Here is an 18,466-nt window from a genome sequence, read left to right as displayed (position 1 = left end):
CAGCAACTCGGGGGATGCACTAAGCCAAAGCCAGGAGCCCAGAACTTTAGCTGGGTCCACCAAGGGAACCAAGAATTGAACCTATGTCTGCTGCCTTCCATAGTGTACAGGAAGCCAGAATCGGGAACACAGCCAGAACTTGGTATGTGGGCATTCCAAAGTGCTGTAGCAGGCAAAGCCTCTGCTAGTAAAGCCAGCATCCCATATGGGCACTGGTTCAAATCCCAGATGCTCTATTTCCAATCAAGCATCCTCCAATGGCCTGGGAAGACAGCAGATGATGGTTCAAGTCTTTGGGCCCTTGCCACTCAGGTGAGAGATCTGAAAGAAGCTTCTGGCTCCTGGCTTCAGACCAGCCCAGTTCCTGCCATTGTGGACATGTGGGGAATGAACCAGCAGTAGGAGTTCTCTCTGCCTCTCTTTCTCTCTCTGTAACTTTACCTTTCAAGTAAATAAGCATTAAAAAGAAAGGAAAAGGAGTTTATTGATTTGAAAGGCATAGCTATGGAAAGAGGGAGTGAGATCCAACTACTGATTCACTCTGCAGATGGTGTCAACAGCCAGAGGTGGCCCAGGGGGAAGCCAGGAGCCCAGAACTCTCCAGGTCTCCTATGTGAGTGGCAGGCATTCAGGCCCTGGGCCATCATCTGCTGCCTTCCCAGGCACATTGGAAGCTAGATGCATAATGAAGCAACTGGATCTGGAATGGCACTCTTATAGGAGATAAAGGCCGTGAATGTGGAAGGTTAGCCTGATGTGCCACAATATTGACTTCACCTGAATTCTTGAGCTGAGTCTCTATTACTCACTCCAGTTACGAAGAATAAAGCATGCTAACCTTTTTACTAAAGAGAAGGAAGATAGGCCCCATACCAGCGAGGCCCATTCTGCTCCTTGCCCTGTAGGTGACAGTGCTAGAAAGAAGACATTTGATTTTTTGGGGAGAAGTTCTTGAACACGGTGACGGATGCTTCCCAATGCAACAACACAGACAAGCTCACTAGCTCCTGCCAGGCTACAATGCTCCAGCCACCCTCTCTTTCATTCAGGTTCTAAAAGGAGCGAGGGACTGCAGGTGGGCAAAGGCAGTGCCAAGGGCATCTAACTTAGACGAAAGATGCTGGAGGAGAAAGCATGGGGCTTCCAAGCTGCCGATCCACCACTGGACCTAACTCTTCTCCTCTTTGAGACGTTCCACCCCCAACCCGGACCCTGCCCTGCATAGTATCTTTTTCTTTTCGTCTTTTTTTTTTTTAAAGATTTATTCATTTTATTACAGCCAGATGTACACAGAGGAGGACAGACAGAGAGGAAGATCTTCCGTCCGATGGTTCACTCCCCAAGAGGCCGCAACGGTCGGTGCTGCACTGATCCGAAGCCAGGAGTCTCTTCTGGGTCTGCTACACAGGTGCAGAGTCCCAAGGCTTTGGGCTGTTCTCGACTGCTCTCCTAGTCCACAAGCTGGGAGCTGGATGGGAAGTGGAGCAACTGGGATTAGAACCGGAGCCTATATGGGACCCTGGTACATGTTCAGGGCGAAGACTTTAACCACTACGCTATCCCGTTGGGCCCAGATATATTTATTTTTATTGGAAAGGCAGATATACAGAGAGGAGGAGACACAGAGAAGAAAATTTTCTTTCTGATGGTTCACTCCCCAAGAGGCTGCAAGGGCCAGAGCTGTGGCGATCCAAAGCCAGTAGCCAGGAGCCTCTTTCGGGTCTCCCACACGGGTGCAGGGTCCCAAGGCTTTGGGCCGTCCTCGACTGCTTTTCCAGGCCACAAGCTGGATGGGAAACGGGGCTGCCAGGATTAGAACTGGTGCCCATATGGGACCCTGGCATGTTCAAGGTGAGGACTTAAGCCACTAGGCCACCGTGCTAGCTCCTTGCATAGTATCTTTACACAGATAAAATGTACAAATGGTTAAACCAGAAGCTGCTAAGCTTCATGTGGACAGAGGCCATTTTTCTCCTTGGCTTATTGAATGCTGTGATGTCCCTACAACTGGAGTGAGTGTGTGTCCAGAATATCCACGGCCGGGCAGGAGTAGAGGCCTGTCCACAAGAGTTGAGGATTTGTTACCTCAGCTCAGAAGTAGGCCTGAGGGTTGTGGCCTGGGCCCCTTTTGCCATCACCACGCTGGCCTCCATTTGACCAGTTCACATGCAGCGCTGACAGAAGCCACAGGCCAGGCCACTGGGGGTGGAGGCTCAAGGCTGGCTCAGATTAGATCCTTAAGTACCCCAGGCACATCTCTCTCTCCTTTGCTCCTTGCAATTTTGCCTTTCAAATAAATAAATATGAAAAACAGAGAAAGAGACAGAGAACCCAAGTCATGCAGGCATGTGGATGGCACAGGGTCTAAGCCACCCACATGCAACACTAGCAGCCCGGCTTGGAGACCTGCCTGCTCCGCTTCCCATCCAGCTCATTGTTCTTGCACTCGGCAGGAGGGTAACAGGGGATAGCTTGGCTCCTTGGGTTTCTGCCACCCTTGAGGGAGACTAGGATGGTCCTGGCTCCTGGCTTTGGTCTGGCCCGGACTCGTGATGGAGCCCATCCGGGAGAGTGAAGCAGTAGATGGATGATCTTTCTTTGCTTTTCTGGCTTGCTGCTCCGCCTTGCACATAAATATATAAATACGTAAACAAATAGAAACATTCAAGTCAGCTGCCTTTCTCCTGTTTTCCCGAGACTGCTGCTCCAGCTGCTCCAGCAACAATGGAAAACTGAGGTAGAACTGAGCATAGGTCTCTAGCATAAATCTAGGTGAAACTCTGCACTGGATGTGCAGAGAGCTGGACGAGGCCCCTGCCCTCACCGCGCTTGTCGGGTGGTGACAAACGCACAAAATAAACTCCCAAGCCCCAACAGGTGTAAATTCTTAAAAATGCTGAGAAAAAGACCGGCTGTGGTGATAGTGGAGGGGTGGTGCTGGGGGAAGGGAGTTAACAGGGATGATTTGGGACCTAAGTAAAGGAGAAACACAGCCAGACCATGTTTTTTTTTGCAGGATGAGAGATGGCTCGACAAACCGCGTGACTTCTGGTGTGAACCAAGTCTTGTTCCAGCAACCGGTGTGGTCAGCACAAAAGCAGAGGCGGCCTGGGGAGGCGCGTGATGGGCCCGCCCATTTCCCAGCCCTGCGCACCTGAAAGCGGGCGGGGCTCGTCGGCTGCGCCCGAGCGGCCGCTTGGGGGCGACCGAGAGCCCATCCGTTTCCCCTTTAAAGCCAGAGCGGAAGGCGGGCGGGCGAAGGCTTTTGTGTCGGCGAGACAGAATCCGGTCCCTCCCTTTAAGAGGGCGGAGTCACTGGCGCGGCGGCGGCTTCGAATGCGGCCTGTGGCTCCGGACTCCAGCTTCCGGGCGACCCACCCTGTGCCCCGACCCGGCTCTCTGGGGCGTCTGCCTCCCACTGCTCCTCTGGAGCACAGGCGCCCGGCATCCGACCCTTCCTCCTGGGACAAGTCCGAGGGCCTCGCGAGCCCCCGCGTGGGCGTCCACTGCGTCAGTGCACCGACCCGAGCCCATCCTCCGTCGCCATGGTAATGGGGCGGCCATGCCTGGGGGTCCCGGGACCGCTTGCTTCCCGAGGCAGGGAAGGAATCTCGGGGTTTCAGCCTCTCTCTCGCAGCAGCCGCAGGGCCCGGACTCGGGCCTGGGCGGACTCGATGCAGCCGGGAGCCCTGGGTCCTCATCAGGGCTGGCCCGAGGTGGGGCGCCGGGAACTGCACGACCCTCGCCCCGTGCACCTGGTCTCTAGTCTCCCACCTGACGCTCTCCTCCTTGAACTCCTTGTGGATCCTTCTGAGCACTCAGACGCCCCTACCCCTGGATTCTCTTCCCGCCACTCACTGCCCGCTCCTACTCACCCAAAGTGTCTGTCCTCTAGGGTTGGGTATGACTCTTGGCTTGTTGGGTCTGACACTCAAGTGGCGCTGATTAAAAGGAAGCAGCCGACCTGGCGGGACCCCAACTTTGGGCTGGATTCGGTAGAATAAAAAGGGCTGCCATCCTGGGCGGCTTGGGTTTGTGGCGGTTGCCAAAGCCTCGGGCCCCTGTGACCAGCGCTGGCTCCAAAGAACTGCTCCTTGCCCCTTTGGCAGCCTTCCCTTCTCTCTTTCAGGCTTGACACAGGTAGAGCTGAATGGATTTTTTTTTTTTTTTTTTTTTTTGCAAAAAAGTATTCTGTGTTTTAGAACTGTCTGGCCCACCTCCAAGCCAGCTCCCTGCTGATGCACCTGGGAAAACAGCGGAGGATGGCCTGTTCTTCCAAGCAGTGTTTCCCCAACCTCAGCTCCTTTGCTTTTCTTGCAGACATGCAGTTTGCAGAAGCTGTTTACTGTGGAAGAGGAGTTTGAAGATGAGGTAAAGTATTGGAGATCAGAGGTGACAGGGGAGGTCTTACATAAACACCCATAAAAGAGAAGTCCAAAAACAAACAAACAGACAAACAAACAACAACACAACACGTGAACTGCAAGAGCCAGGCAGAGCCCTGTGGAGCGACCCGGCCAGCTGTCTTTGGTTGACACGGTCACCTCACCGCTTGTGTCTGAGCCGGGGCTGGGACATGCTGAGAAATATAAACGGGTGGCTTAGCTGTCAGCAACAAACCAGAACCTAGAGTGACGAGGGGCCTCCTTGCTGCGCCACGCAATGTTGAGGGCCCTTTGCTGGCCTGCAGGCTGTGTGAATGATTTCCTTTGCCTTGAGGCAAGGTGGGCGTGTGGAGTTCAGGAGGAGCCAGACAACATGGGTGGCAAGGCAGGTAGCAGATGGCAGGAGTCCTGTAGCTGCCATGTGACCCACCAGCCATGTGACCCGGAGTGGAGAGCTTTATGCCTTGTCCTTTCGTTTTTACTGCCCTCCTGAGGGATGATGTTCTCTTGGCTTTAGTTACTCTTTCCTTCTCGGAAAAGGAACCTGACGCGTCGACATCACCACTGCCTCAGCGCTGCCACACAGCAGTTCCATCGGAGTCTCTGGCCAAGGCTCCAGAACATACTGACTTCATAGCTGTCTTCCCATTCAGAACCAAAGGACAGGGTGGGCACCTGGCCACAGGTGTTAGGACACTGCCTGAGATGCCCGTGTGCCAGATTGGAGGGCCTGGGTTCATGTCCCTGCTCCGCTTCAAATCCAGCTTCCTGCTAACGCACACCCTGGACAACGGCAGGTGATAACCTAGGTACATGGGTCCCTGCCAGTCATGTGGGAGACCTGGGTAAAGTCCCCTGGCTCCTGTCTGTTCCAGCCCTGTGTGTATTTGGAGACTAAACCAGCAGATGGAAGATTTCACAGTCTGTCTGATTATTTGACATTTTCAGATAAATAATAAAGTGAAAGAGGATGTAATAGTTTCACCCACGAGACTGGAACTTGCTACCTGAAATCCTTGATGGCAAGGTGGAGGATTTAAGGAAGTGCAGCTGGCAGAGGTGAAGTAGCCAGCCAGTTAATGGAATGCCCACGTGGCAGGGGAACTTGACCTTGTCATCCAGCCTGACAGACACAGACCCTGCCACACTGGCCTGGTAGACCACAGCCACTCTGCCCCACCTCCCACCCCTAATGACAAGCCATTCAGGGCTGCTGTTTGCCTCCCAGTGCTTGGCCTCAAATATTGCATGTAGGATTTGCTCTGAGGACAGACTTGGGCTGCCCTGGTTGTGAATGCTGTGCCACGTACCCTCTGGCAGCTCCAAGCCCCAGGCTTCCCTTCCTGTGAAGCTCTTGGAAGCCAAGGTTTAAGGAGAAAGTAGACTTTCCACAAACCTCTTAGAGGTCAATCTTGGCTTGGCTTGTTCATGTATGACATATCACAGTGACAAGGACACAGGTGGCTTCTAGACTTGGTTCTCTGATGTGACTTAATCTCTCCATTTCTGCGCTCGGTAGATGGGAGCTGTGATCGTGCCTGTTTTTACAGCTGTTGTGAGAACTGAGAGGGGTGTGGTAAAATACTTACAGGATACCTGGTGCTCCGTGAACTTCCATATGCCAATTGTCTCTGTTATTGGCCACTGATTTTTTTTTTTTTTAATAAATCGAAACTGCTAGCTTTGTTGAAAAGATGTGGCCTTGCCTTTTTTCTTAAGACTTATTTATTTATTTGACAGAGTTACAGAGAGAGGAGAGATAGAGAGTGAAATCTTCCATCTGCTGGTTTACTCCCTAAATGGCTGCGACAGCCAGGGCTGGGTAGTCCGAAACCAGGAGCTTTTTGTGGCTCTCCCATGTGGCAGGAGCCCAAGCACTTGAACCACCTTCTGCTTGTGCAGGAGCATCAGCACAGAGCTGAGTGAGAAGTAGAGCAGCTAGGACTCGAGCTGGTGACCAGAGGGGGTGCCAGCACCACAGGCAGCTGCTGTGTCCTTATCTTTCACCTTTGAAAATGTGTTATGACAGGCTGAGAAGGTAACTGTTACAGTGTCCCTCGTAGGTCTTGATGGCTGGGCTGCTGGACGAACAGTGGAATTAGAGGGAAGGACTGGCAGCTCAGGCGCCTGACCATGACAACGGCAGGCCAGCCGCTCCCTGATCCGAGGCAGTGGCGTCACCTCTGAGAGCAAGCTCTCAAAGGGGTCTGTCAGTCACCGAGGGCATCAAGGCCTTCTGGCTGCCATGGTTGTGGTGGTTGTTTTATGAATTCTGAGGTAGGCCTGCCTTTCTCCAGGACTGCAACCCAGTGCGGCAGCAGGGGTTGGGGGAAGGTGGGAACCTTCCTGTCAGTGAAAATCAGCAGTTCTGACTCAAAAACACCCTCGGAACAGGTCTGCTGCTCTTGAAGGTGTCGCTCTCACCTTGCTTCCCAACTGGAACCCATACGTAATTGAACTTGCCTGAAAAGCTATATTTAACTTCTGCTTGTTTGATTGGCTCCAGGGCCTCTCCTGCTTACTGAAGGCTGTGTGTGTGTGTGCATGCATGTGCGTGCATACATACATGCAAGTATATGAATTGGAAATGGGGAGTGGGCAAAAGACCCTCGTTGTGACCAGCTGGGTAGATCTCTGCTGTACAGGCTGGACCGCAGATGGTATTTCCTTGAGATGAGCGTGTGACCATGGGCCATTGCTTTGACTCCTCGGTGTTCCCCTGTTCCCGCAGTCTCTTGTTACAGAGGTTAAAGAGAGAGAGAGGAGCTATTTACTTTGACTTTTAGTCTTAGTATGTTTCTGGTGGGAGCCTGGCTCCCAGAGGTCAAAGGTAGTGCCGCCATTGCCTTTGTGTCATACCTTCTGGCTTGCCTGTCCTTGTGCGTGCCCGCCCCCACCCCCAGCTGGACAGCAGCAACAGGGTCCCTGTGTGCTGAGACCCACCCTCTCTGCTTCGCTATAGGATTTCCTGTTGGCGGTGGAGGATGCGGAGAACCAGCTTGCCAGCTCCCTGCCTGGGAATGCTGGTCGTGGGAGACCTGTCTCTGCCAGGCTGCAGGAGACCGTGCAGGCCCAGTCCTCCCGACCACTGCTGCTGCCCCCCTCCGCTCTGCCAGAGGCTTGGAGCCAGCCAGCCCGCGGGCTCCGCCTGGCTACCTCCAGCCTGCCTGCAGCCATCAGGGGGCCAGCTGCTACAGGCACAGTTCCACTGAGGCCTGCCTTGACTTCCAGCAGCTTGACTGGTGATCGGAGAAGAGTGATGCGGACAGAAGTGCTTCGAGAGCCAGCGCTGCCCCTGTCTTCCCTCCCCCATCCCCTGCTCTCCTTTGAGAGCCCCCAGCAGGGCCTTGCCGGCTTGGAGGGGGCAAAACAGGATGAATTTGATAAGGTCCTGGCCAGCGTGGAGCTGGAGGGCCCTGGCATGGAGCTGGAATTGGGGGTTAGCAGTGAAGCTGCACGCATATTGCCTGCCCAGTCGCGGGAGGACTCAACTTTGGCTAACAAGGCCTGGGGAAATTCTCCGAGTGGTTCTGGCCTCCAAGGGCCCTGGCCAGCCACCTGTACGGCGGGTGTCACCTTGGCTCAGAATGAGCCTGTCAACCCTGTTGGCCACTCTAGGACTCCAAGGCCCTGCCTGCGACCTAGTTCTGCAGGTGGCCCTAATTTCCCAGCTCACTCAGTGACTCCCCCTCAGCAATGTGCCCGCCAAGTCTGTCCCACAGTAGCCCAGCTTCCCCATGCGACTGGAGGACCCGGCCAGAACAGCTCTCAGAACCGATTCCCCAGTCAGTCTCCGAGGCCCTGGTTAAGCAGCAAGCCTCATCTTCCCAGACCTCAAGGCCCCTCACAGCCTCAAGCTCCGGGACCTTCTATGGCATCTCCTGTGGGCCTCCCAAGGGGTCCCCATTGTTCCCTGGCTCGTCACACAGCTCTGCAAACGCCTATAGTCACCAACCACCTGGTGCAGCTGGTTACTGCTGCCAGCCGGACACCCAAGCAGCCTGGCCAGCGCTCCACTGGAATCAAAACCCGCCGCTTCCCTGGCCCGGCAGGGCTGCTGCCTCATCAGGTGAGTGACTGACCTGCTTCCCAGGGTGTAGAGGTGATAGGGAGAAGCTACCAGGCTAGAAGGTCTTCCGTCCTAGGAGCGAGGCAGGGAGGAGCACAGAGAAGGGCAGGTTTGCCAAACCGCTGAAGTCATGGGAGGTGAGAAGAAGGAGTTGATGCTCTGAAAGCTGCTGCCCCAAGACACATTCAGTATGACTTGAGGACCTCACTGTGTTCCTGGGTTGATGAGCTGCCACAAAAGCAGGGCAGCTTCCTCACTCCTCTCGACTGATTGGTATGGACCACTTAACGAACTTGGAACTGAGAATGCAAAGAGTGGAAGAGAAATGAACTCAGGGCCCGGCGCCACATTCTAGTGGCTAAAGTGCTTGCCTTGAACACTCCAGGATCCCATATGGGCACCAGTTCTAATCCCTGCTGCCCTGAGGCCCCGCTTCCCATCCAGCTCCCTGCTTGTGGCCTGGGAAAACAGTCGAGGACGGCCCAAAACCTTGGGACCCTACACCAGCGTGGGAGACCTGGAAGAGGCTCCTGGCTCCTAGTCTCGAATTGGCTTAGCTCTGGCTGTTGCGGCCACTTGGGGAGTGAATCAACAGGTGGAAGATCTTCCTCTCTGTCTCTCTGTATATCTGACTCTCCAATAAAAATAAAATAAATCTAAAGAAAAAGAAGAAATTAACTGAGTAGGGTATGGTGCAACAGAGGAGATAGATATGAACAAATGGTTAGGCAGAGTGCCCAGTGTGAGTCGAAGTGACTTCAGGAACTGGGGAGACACTGGCTCTGCCCTGGGCTTGCCCAGAGGCTTAGGTTGGATGAGGAGATTCAGGGGTGTGTTGGTGAGGGTTATCCCTCGATGGGCAGGGGGAGCTTGGGCAGTGCACAGACATGAGAGCAGGTCACCATGGCTGCTGCCTGGGGACAGTGGGAAGTTGGGGTTAGGAGGAGGGTCAGGCTTTGGGTTAGATCCTGGGGCAAGGACTCAGACCTTAGCTGGCTTGGCTGGCCAGCCCCTTGCTCTCAGCCTGGGCTCCTCCAAACAGTTTGCGCTTGTTACTCTTGCTTCTCCCTGAGGCCGTAAGAGAAACCCAAGGAGACCTGTGTTTTTCCTCAGTTCCACCTTCCTGCGTAGTGTTTGGTCCCTGAGAGGGGACTCTGAACTACGTGGGCTCATCATAGGCCTCGCCCTGCAGGTCACCGCCCCCCTGCAGGCAGCGCTGGGCCTGTGCGCTTGGGCAGGTTCCAGTTTCCTCCTAGTCCCCAAACAGTTCCCAGTGTGTCTTTTTTTGAGCTGCTGACGCTCCCGGGACTTCGTTAGGAGGGATGTAATAGGTGCTAATTGTCCCTGATAGTTTCCTTACCTCCTTACGTCACCCAGACAAGAAGCTGAGCTTAGCAGCAGCTGCTAAGCTTGTTCTCGTCTTCTCTCGCCCCTCTCAGTTTCCTGGGAAAAATCTGGAGGAGATCATGGTATCTACACCCCAGACTCCGGCTCATGGGGCGCTGGCTAAATTCAGGACAGAGGTAACTACTTTCGTGCCATGTTAGTCCCCCAAGTGTCATCAGAGTGTGTTGGGGTGGCCAGCACGCCTCAGGACTTGGGGGACAGAGTTGGCCTGTTCCCTGGTGTCACCCTGCAAACGCCATGCTGGGGAGGCAGTAGTTTCAGTGGCATCCAAGGAGGCCTATGCTCACACCAGCCAGGCGTTAGCTGAAGCCGGTGGGGGTGGGGCGGGGGTGTCCAGCCTTTTCTTCCATCTATAAAATGCAGGCCCTGCCAGGACCAGCTCCCTGAGGGGAGGAACGTGGAGCAAGTAGCATGAGATTGTATCTGGGGAAGCCTTCTTCTCAGGTGTCTGGGAATTGAGCTGGGAAGATCTGCCCCCTTCATGCCTAGTGGCTTCCCTGTGGGTGGGTGGAACCAACCCCCCTCCTCCCAGGGGTTCTGGCTGACCAGCTTTGCCCTCAGACCCACTTTTGCAATCAATGCTTCTTGGTGGTTTTTCTGTTGGTTCAGCTCCCCATGCCCACCAGGTCATTTCACACCAAAGCAGCATGTTCTGATTGGATTCAAGGCAGTTATCCCAATAAGGTCATTCGTGAAAGCCAGTGGCTTTCCAGATAAAACAACTACATTTGGGGTGAAATGGAAGCCCATACATGGGCAAGGTGTCCCCACCTCTAAGACTTTGTGAGTCTTTTAGTGGGGACAAGCGGGAGTGCCCTCTGGCTTCAGTATAAACACGGGCCGGAGCTGTAGGAGGCAGAGAATGCCTGTGGTATAGCTGCTCTGTGGAAGAGGTGATGTGCCATTAGGCTTCCCGGGCCACTTGCTGACCTTTGAAATGACAGCAGAGTCCACTGTGCAGTTTTCCCCAGGGATCCCTGCCCCCTTGCTCCCCATCCTGTTTCTATCAAAGGTCAGGATCCCTGAATGCAAGTCTGCTCTGTATATAGATTGTTACTGGCTCTCAGGCCTCTATGGAAGAGGATTTCGGGCGGGGACCCTGGCTGACCATGAAGTCTACTCTGGGCCTGGATGAGAAGGATCCCAGCTGCTTTCTCTGTACCTGCAGCATTGTCATGGTGCTGCGCAAGGTAATCGGTCCTGCGTGCCCACCAGCCTGTGGCCCTGCTCTGCCATTCCTGGGCCTGTGTGCCCACCAGCCTGCGGCTCTGTTCCACTTTTCCCGGGCTTGTCCGCCCATCAGCCTGCAGCCCTGGTTCGTTCTTCCCAGGCTGTGAGCCCACCAGTTTACAGCCCTGCTCTGCCATTCCTGGGCCTACGTGCCAGAGCCTGTAGCCCAGCTCTGCCCTTCCTATGCCCATATGCTTTCTCTGCCCCAAGGCCTCTCTTAGTGGCACTCCCTGTCCACTGTTGTCCACAACGAGTGGTAAGAGCATACATCTGCACTTCTAAGCCCTGAATGGGGTACAGTAGGCATGCTGTTAGCCTCCCAGCCTTGCAGTGGGCCAGGGCCACATGCAGACATGTGTGTTACCAGCATCCCAAATGCAAACCAAAGGAGGCAGGGGAGAGAACAGATGGGCCTTCAGGAGGAGGTGGGATACATGCCTGAAACCGCCCCATAGCTCTCCACTGAGGAAGCGTATCACCATGCCTGAGCTTTGCCCCCTTCTTCTGGTTGCCCTGGCATGCCTGGGGACCTGGACGCTGACAGGTGGCCATGCTAGTGAGGGAATGCTCAACCTGTTCTTTTAAACAGGCAGCCCTGAAGCAGCTCCCCAGAAACAAAGTTCCCCACATGGCAGTGATGATCAAGTCCCTGACTCGTAGCACAATGGATGCCAGTGTGGTCTTCAAGGACCCCACAGGTAAGCAGTTAGGGTCTGAGTGGGTGGGTTCTAGTAAGGGGTCCCTGTGGGGTCAGGAGATGAGGAAAAACTCCGCTCTGTTTGCAGATGGTGGAGGGGGGTGAGCAGCCCACCCCCAGCCAGGGCCCAAGGCAGTTGTCTCCCTGACCTTGACCCCTCAGCTGATGTGCCATGTGGTGGTTTCAGGAGAGATGCAGGGGACCCTGCACAGGGTGCTGCTGGAGACACGCCAGAGCGAGCTGAAGCCTGGCTCAGTGCTGCTGCTGAAGCAGGTATGGCTCCCTGGGGTACCTGCTCACCACCCCACTCCCTAGATGGAGCCCCCAGGAGTCTGTCTTCTTCCTTGGCTGCCTGGCTCCCCTCCCAACACCCAGGCAAGGAGGGGCTGTGCTCTGACTTGCTGGAGCAGGGTGAAGGCCCATGGCCCATTCTCCGGGGACGAATGGGAAAGGAGGGGTGAGGTGTGTGGTTCGATCCTGGCACCCAGGCTGCGGCAAGAGCCATCTGGGTGACCCTGGTACAGGGGGAATCTCCGGGGAGGAGGTACGCGCTGGGTGGCTACCTGGCATCACCCAGTGCCCCGTTGGGACACTGACCTTTGCCTCCATTGGCTCTAGATTGGAGTGTTTTCCCCTTCTCTCCGCAATCACTACCTCAACGTGACCCCCAACAACCTGGTCCATATTTACAGTCCGGATTCTGGGGATGGAGACTTCCTCAAGCCCTCCCAGCTCTTCCCCCAGGTAAGCAGAGCAGGACAGGAAGAGGGCTGGCAGAGGCCTCCTCCTGCCCAGCTCGGTTCTATTCCTTGCTGGGGAGGAGCGGGTGGCTGCCTGAGGTGGTGAGGGGCTTCAGGCAACCAGAATCCGCTCCCCCTGTCACTGGGCCAGCCGCCTGCCAGACGGCTCTGTAACAGTAGCTGCAGGAGCAGCTGGCTCCGTAGTGATCCCCTAGTGTCTGGTGGCCAGCCTGAACATTTGAGAGGGCTGCAGTCACTTGAGAACCAACTCTGTTCAGGGCTCACCAGAAGTGGTGGCAGTAATTGACAAGGGTCTGATCTGCTACAGGTGACAAGCAGAGCGTGAGCATGGCCTGTCAGGTGAACTGGCACTGGTTTTGCATCTCCTCCCACCCCCTTTGCAGGATTCTGGTCTGGGGTAGGAGACCTAAAGTGTTTTATTTTGTTTTGTTTTGAAGAGTTATCTGTTTGAAATGCCAAGTGATAGAGATTTTCAGTCTTCTGATTTATTCCTCAGAAGGCCACAATAGCCAGGAATAGGCCAGGCCAGAGCTAGGAGCCCAGAGCTCCATCTGTGGGTAGCAAGGCCCAAGTACTTGGACTGTCTTCCAAGGTTTCCCAAGCACATCAGCAGGGAATCAAAGTGGAACAGCTGAGACTTGGCCCATATGGGATGCTGGCATTACAGGTGGCAGCTTAACTCACTCTGCTGTTGTTATGCCTTTAAGAATGAATATTAGACTTGACCTCTAGTCAGTTTTGGCTTTGAGTGTTAACTTTAGGTTCCAGTTCCCTCATCTTTCTTTTAAGATTTATTTATTTATTTAAAAGAGTTACACATTTACACCATCCTCCACTGCCTTCCCAGGCACATTAGCAGGAAGCTGGATTAGAAGTGGAACAGCTGGGATTTGAACCAACACCCATATGGAATGCCAACATGACAAATGGCAACTTAGCAATTTAATCACCAATTTTCATCACCTTTCCATATACTAAACATAGCTTGGAGATGAACAGCTGATTTCTGCTCTCAGATGAACTTCTCAGCTTACTGCTGAATGGCTTTTTTATACCAGTTCAAAGAGTCACTAAGACATCAGCACCTATTGAACTGGCAAAGAAAAGCAGCCATGAAGAGGTTGACTTTGGTTTGTTTTGATTGTCCACTGTCTTGGGTGTTGGCCTTCAACCTGCGTCCCTCACCTGTCCCTTTCCTGAGCCACCACCCAATCATTTGAGATTGTCGGTGCAGGCGGTGCCAGCTCTGGGGGTCTCAGGGCATGGCAGTCGTCACCAGTTCCTCTGTCCCCAGGATCCGGAAAGCTTCCGGTGTGGACTCCAGCCTGACATGACCGCAAAGCCTGCGGAAGGCCTGGGAACAGTGCAGGACCCTGGGGCAAGGCGCCCCACTGAGGATGAGCCCCTAGAGGCAGGTAAGGCCGCTGGGGGTCTGAGGAGTGAGTGAGGCACTCCTTCCTTGGTGGAAGCGCAGCCGGGCCTTCCCAGCTGTGACCTGTTCCTCTTGCTTCGGGTCTTGGTGTGTTAACTATTCCTACAAAATCAGGGATGGTGTCCTGTGGAACAAAGTTGCAGGTCACGAGCTGGTTCCCTGTGTGTAGGATCCGGGTAGTGCACTGAGATCCTGACCCACAGATCTGCCCTAGTTCCTGCGCTGTTAGCCACAGGAGGGGACACCCTTGTCCTCTGACCAGGGGGACAGCTTCTGTCTACACCATGCCGAGACCACTGAGGACTGGTGGCCAGGGTGCTGGAGCTGAGTCGTCATCTTAACTAAGCTCACTGAACACTTTTCCCCCTTGATGTTTAGTTCTATTGTATATTGTTTTAAAGATTTACTTACTTGTTTGAAAGGTAGAGTGACAGACGGGTCTAATAGCTGGAGCTGGGCTATGGCAAAGCCAAGGGGGGAGCTCCAGCTGGGTCTACCCTGTGGGTGGCAGAGACCGAGGCACTGGAGCTGTCATGTGCACCCGGTGAGTTATCAGGGGGCTATGTGAGAAGCAGAGCAGCCAGCATTCAAATCAACACTCTGATATGGAATGTGAGCACAGCAGGCAGTGGCTTACCGTGCTGTGCTACAACACCTATCCTTCCCTGCCAAGGAGTATAGGGAGAGGGAGCAAGGATGTGCACCTGGCAGGCCCAATCCCAGACATGCAGGTAGCTGGGCTGGTTCCTAGATCACTGTGCTGAGGCCAACAAGCAAGGGCCTGGTCATTAACTTTTGGATTCCAGAACTCAATCCTGTTTGGCCCAAAATTTGTGGCCTCACAGATGGGTGTCTCCCACTAATCTAATTCACGGTGTACCAATGGCTAAACCACAAAGGGCATTGACTTACTGTTTGTGAAACAAAGTATCTGTGCTGGAGTCCCGCCTGGTCACCTTGTCAGCAGGCTTGCTGGGAGCCTAGTCCCTGTGGAAAGGTTACAGGAGCCAGAGCAAACAGAGTGAACTGTAGAGGTTTGGGGCTGGTGTCGCATCTCCACCCTCAGACAGACTTGCCCAGCAGGCAGCTGCTGGCTGCCTGGATGGGGATAGAGACAGATACACAATCTATAAATCCCAGTTTATAGGCAGTTCACCCTCGCTGCTCACCCGCATGCCTCCTGCCAGGTGTTTGAACAGTCACAGTGTAGCCAGTGGCAGGCAACTGTTAGAAATGAATTTCAGCTCTGTTGCCCTCAGCACCCCTACTGGTCACCTGAATTAAATTCTGATTGCTCCCCAAACCGACTCCCATCCAGCCTTCCCACAGCAGCGTTTGTGGAATGCTGTCGGTGCTGGGCTCCTGGTTGTAGCTCACAGATGGTCGGACCCACACCCAGGGCTCCCTGATCCTGGCCAGTACGTGGGAGCTGTCTCCTTGGCAAGGAGCCCAGATGTGTTTACCCTGGGCAAGTTGTGTGACCTCTTTATAAACCCTACTGTCTCAGTAAAGTGGGGTTTCCCACAGGAACTGTCATGAGCAGCCCGCAGAAGGCTCAGCAGGGCACAGAGCTAGCAAGTACTCTGGTGTCGGCTGCTGTAGTGTCAGCAAGGACAGCTGAGGCCCTGGTGCTGGGACATCAGTGTGGCATCTGAAAGCTGTGGTCAGAATGCTCACTTTCACCCCCTCTGCCCATACAGGCCTTTTGGGCAGGGGTGATATGGTCTCTCCCTCTCAGGTAAGAACCAGATCCCAGAACTGTGGGATTTGGACACATCTGCTAACTTTCCCTGGTCACCTTTCTTCCTTTGTCCAATGAGAAGTTGTATGAGGGGCCCTCAGAAGCCTCTGGGCTTGGCATTGGGCCTCTGGATGAAAGGAGAGGAACTAAGAGGCCCAGTGGGACCCTCTTCCTCCCCAGCATGGCCCAAAGACTGTGCCCTGCCTTTGTTATATATATGCAGTGGTGGGCACATGGCAATCAGACCAGACTCAGGCTGCCGCTGGCACTACCATCATCCCAGAGGCACAGCCAAGCCCAGCCCCTCCTGAAGGCAGCAGCTTCATCCCTGAATTCCACAGGGTCCAGTGTTGTCACTGATGCTCCCCCGTCTGTGTCCCCGCGCAGATGACCTGGATGGCTTGCTCAGTGAGCTCCCAGAGGACTTCTTCGCTGGGACCGGCAGCTGGGACTGCTCCAGGACAGGCCATCCTCCGTGAACAGGCAGCCTCCAGTTCCTGGGCCAGCTCTGAGCACCTGATGGCATCTGAAGGAGAAGAGGAGGCCAGCACATTAAAGGCCGGACCAGATTGGGGGTTTCTGTGGCGCCTGCACTCATGGCACTTCACAAGAGCTCCTTCCTGCCAGATCCAGCGCTGCCCTTAATGGGAGACTTCCTGTGGCATTGCTGTACCAGGCCTCTGCCTGAGCCTGGCCCTCAGCTTTCCCCTCCTGCCAGCAAGAAAGGTGTGTCACTTCGGTGTTGCTCTGTTGCACCTGGTTTCCATGTCCTTTTGCCCCAAGTCCCTGGGAGCTGAAGAGCCAGGAACAGCCATGGCACAGCCACAGCTGCCCAGCTGCCCTAGCCCAGAGTGCCCGGGCGCATGGGCAGAGAAATGGGTTATCGCACCTTGTTCTGAAATAAAGCAGCCCCTGCTTCTCATCCACCCCATCTCCTGCAGCCAGGGCTCGGCTAGGGCATCTCAGGCCGGCATCAGCCACAGCACAGCCCAGTGGTTCTCTTCTTGCTGTCTTCTTCACATACTCATTCTTTTATACAGTTTCAGGTTTACAGGGTTGCAAAACTGTAGAGTTCCCATAAATTCCATATCCCCAGTTCCCCTATGAACATCTTCCAGTGGTAGACCACATTGCTGTAATAACTGAAGTGGTATTGACAGCGTGATTATTAACGGAACACCACACTTAATTCGCATTTGCTCCGTATTGCTCTCCTACCCTCTGTTTCAGAAACACATCACTGCCATCTGGGATCCCACATCATTTTTAGCCATCATGTCTTCTGCTCTGCTCTTCTGAGCTCCTCTTGGCTCTGGCAGTTTCCCACACTTTCCTTGTGTGTGTGTGTGTGTGTGTGTGTTTTTTCCCCAAGATTGATTGGTTTGGAAGGTAGAGAGAGAAGGGGAGAGATATAGACAGACCTTCACATCTGCTAGTCCACTCCCCACATGGCCACATTCGCTGGAGCCAGCACCTTGAAACTTCACCCACATCTTCCATGTGAATGACAGAGACCCAAACATCTGCTCCATCCTCTGCTTCCTTCCCAGGCATGTTAGGCAGGGAGCTGGAGTGGAACGGAGCAACTGGGACTTGAACTGATACTGCAGTGTGGGATGCTGGTGTTGCAAGCATGATGTAACTGGTTGTATTGATACACCAGCCACTTTGATGACCTTGACAGTTTTTTAAAAAGATTTATTTTATTTTTATTGGAAAGTCAAATATATAGACAGGAGGAGAGACAGAAAGATCTTCCGTCCGATGATTTCACTCCCCAAGTGAGCCGCAACAGCCGATGCTATGCTGATCCTAAGCCAGGAGCCAGGAGCTTCTTCCAGGTCTCCCACACAGGTGCAGGGTCCCAAGACCTTGGGCCATCCTCTGTTGCTTCCCCAGGCCACAAGCAGGGAGCTGGATGGGAAGTGGAGCTGCTGGGATTAGAACCGGCGCCCATAGGGGATCCTGGTGCATCAAGGCGAGGATTTTAGCCGTTAGGCCATGCTGCTGGGCCTGACCTTGACAGTTCTAGCTGATCCCACCAGACATAGCATAGATGCCCTTCCATCAGACTTTTTCCTCATGGAAGCTGAGATCAAGGTTTTGGGAGAGGTCCAGAGGTTGCGCACCTGCCATTTTGGTCACCCCTACCTAATCAAGGGTCCATGATGACCTTGGACATTTGGCTGAGGAAAGGCAACTCCCCTGCAAGTGGTTGTATTTCTTTCTCCTGTCCTATTTTCTTCAGAAGGCAGTTGTGCTTTGAGTCCACATCTGAGGAGCAGAGGCTCATCATCTTATGGGTAGTATCCACAGGAATTCTTCAGGTTTTCTCTGCCCCAGAAATGGGCCTGTTTCCATTGGTTGCTGAGTGGCCCCAGGCGTTTTCCTGGGCACTTTGAGTTTCCACCTGCTAGTGTTTCGGGGTTTATCTACCGAGCAACCCTGTCTCTGGCTCCTCTATACCATCTGTCAGGCCGGAGTTAGACAAGGGGCATGGGTGGGTTGTACAAGGCCCAATCACGTGAAATTGCCAACATTTTTTTTAAGATTTGTTTTTATTGCAAAGTCAGATATATATATAGAGAAGAGGAGAGACAGAGAGGAAGATCCTCCGTCTGATGATTCACTCCCCAAGTGGCTGCAACAGCCAGAGCTGAACTGATCCAAAGCCAAGATCTGTTCCGAGTCTCCCACATGGGTGCAGGGTCTCAAGGCTTTGGGCCGTCCTCTGCTACTTTCCC

At 54.1% G+C, this 18,466-nt stretch overlaps 1 protein-coding gene across 1 annotated transcript; it reads left to right on the top strand.

The window, feature by feature from the left end:
- The first annotated feature begins 3,317 nt into the window (after nucleotides 1-3,317).
- Nucleotides 3,318-16,648, top strand: HROB (homologous recombination factor with OB-fold). The gene is made up of 10 exons (XM_058676201.1): nucleotides 3,318-3,548; nucleotides 4,321-4,371; nucleotides 7,348-8,454; nucleotides 9,894-9,977; nucleotides 10,911-11,051; nucleotides 11,681-11,789; nucleotides 11,976-12,061; nucleotides 12,407-12,532; nucleotides 13,844-13,964; nucleotides 16,110-16,648. Exons 1-10 carry the CDS (start codon nucleotides 3,546-3,548, stop codon nucleotides 16,199-16,201), a joined length of 1,920 nt encoding a protein of 639 aa, XP_058532184.1. The 5' UTR covers nucleotides 3,318-3,545; the 3' UTR covers nucleotides 16,202-16,648.
- Nucleotides 16,649-18,466: the final 1,818 nt, after the last annotated feature.

This window comes from Ochotona princeps, chromosome 17 (genome assembly GCF_030435755.1).
Source record: "Ochotona princeps isolate mOchPri1 chromosome 17, mOchPri1.hap1, whole genome shotgun sequence".
Classification (NCBI taxonomy): domain Eukaryota; kingdom Metazoa; phylum Chordata; class Mammalia; order Lagomorpha; family Ochotonidae; genus Ochotona; species Ochotona princeps.
This window is presented reverse-complemented; position numbering and strand designations above follow the sequence as displayed.

Bases quoted from the DNA above. Each gene is read 5' to 3' on its own strand.
- HROB (XM_058676201.1), top strand. The intron at 4,372-7,347 runs GTAAAGTATTGG...GCTTCGCTATAG, and splicing joins AAGAGGAGTTTGAAGATGAG to GATTTCCTGTTGGCGGTGGA. The intron at 12,062-12,406 runs GTATGGCTCCCT...CATTGGCTCTAG, and splicing joins CAGTGCTGCTGCTGAAGCAG to ATTGGAGTGTTTTCCCCTTC.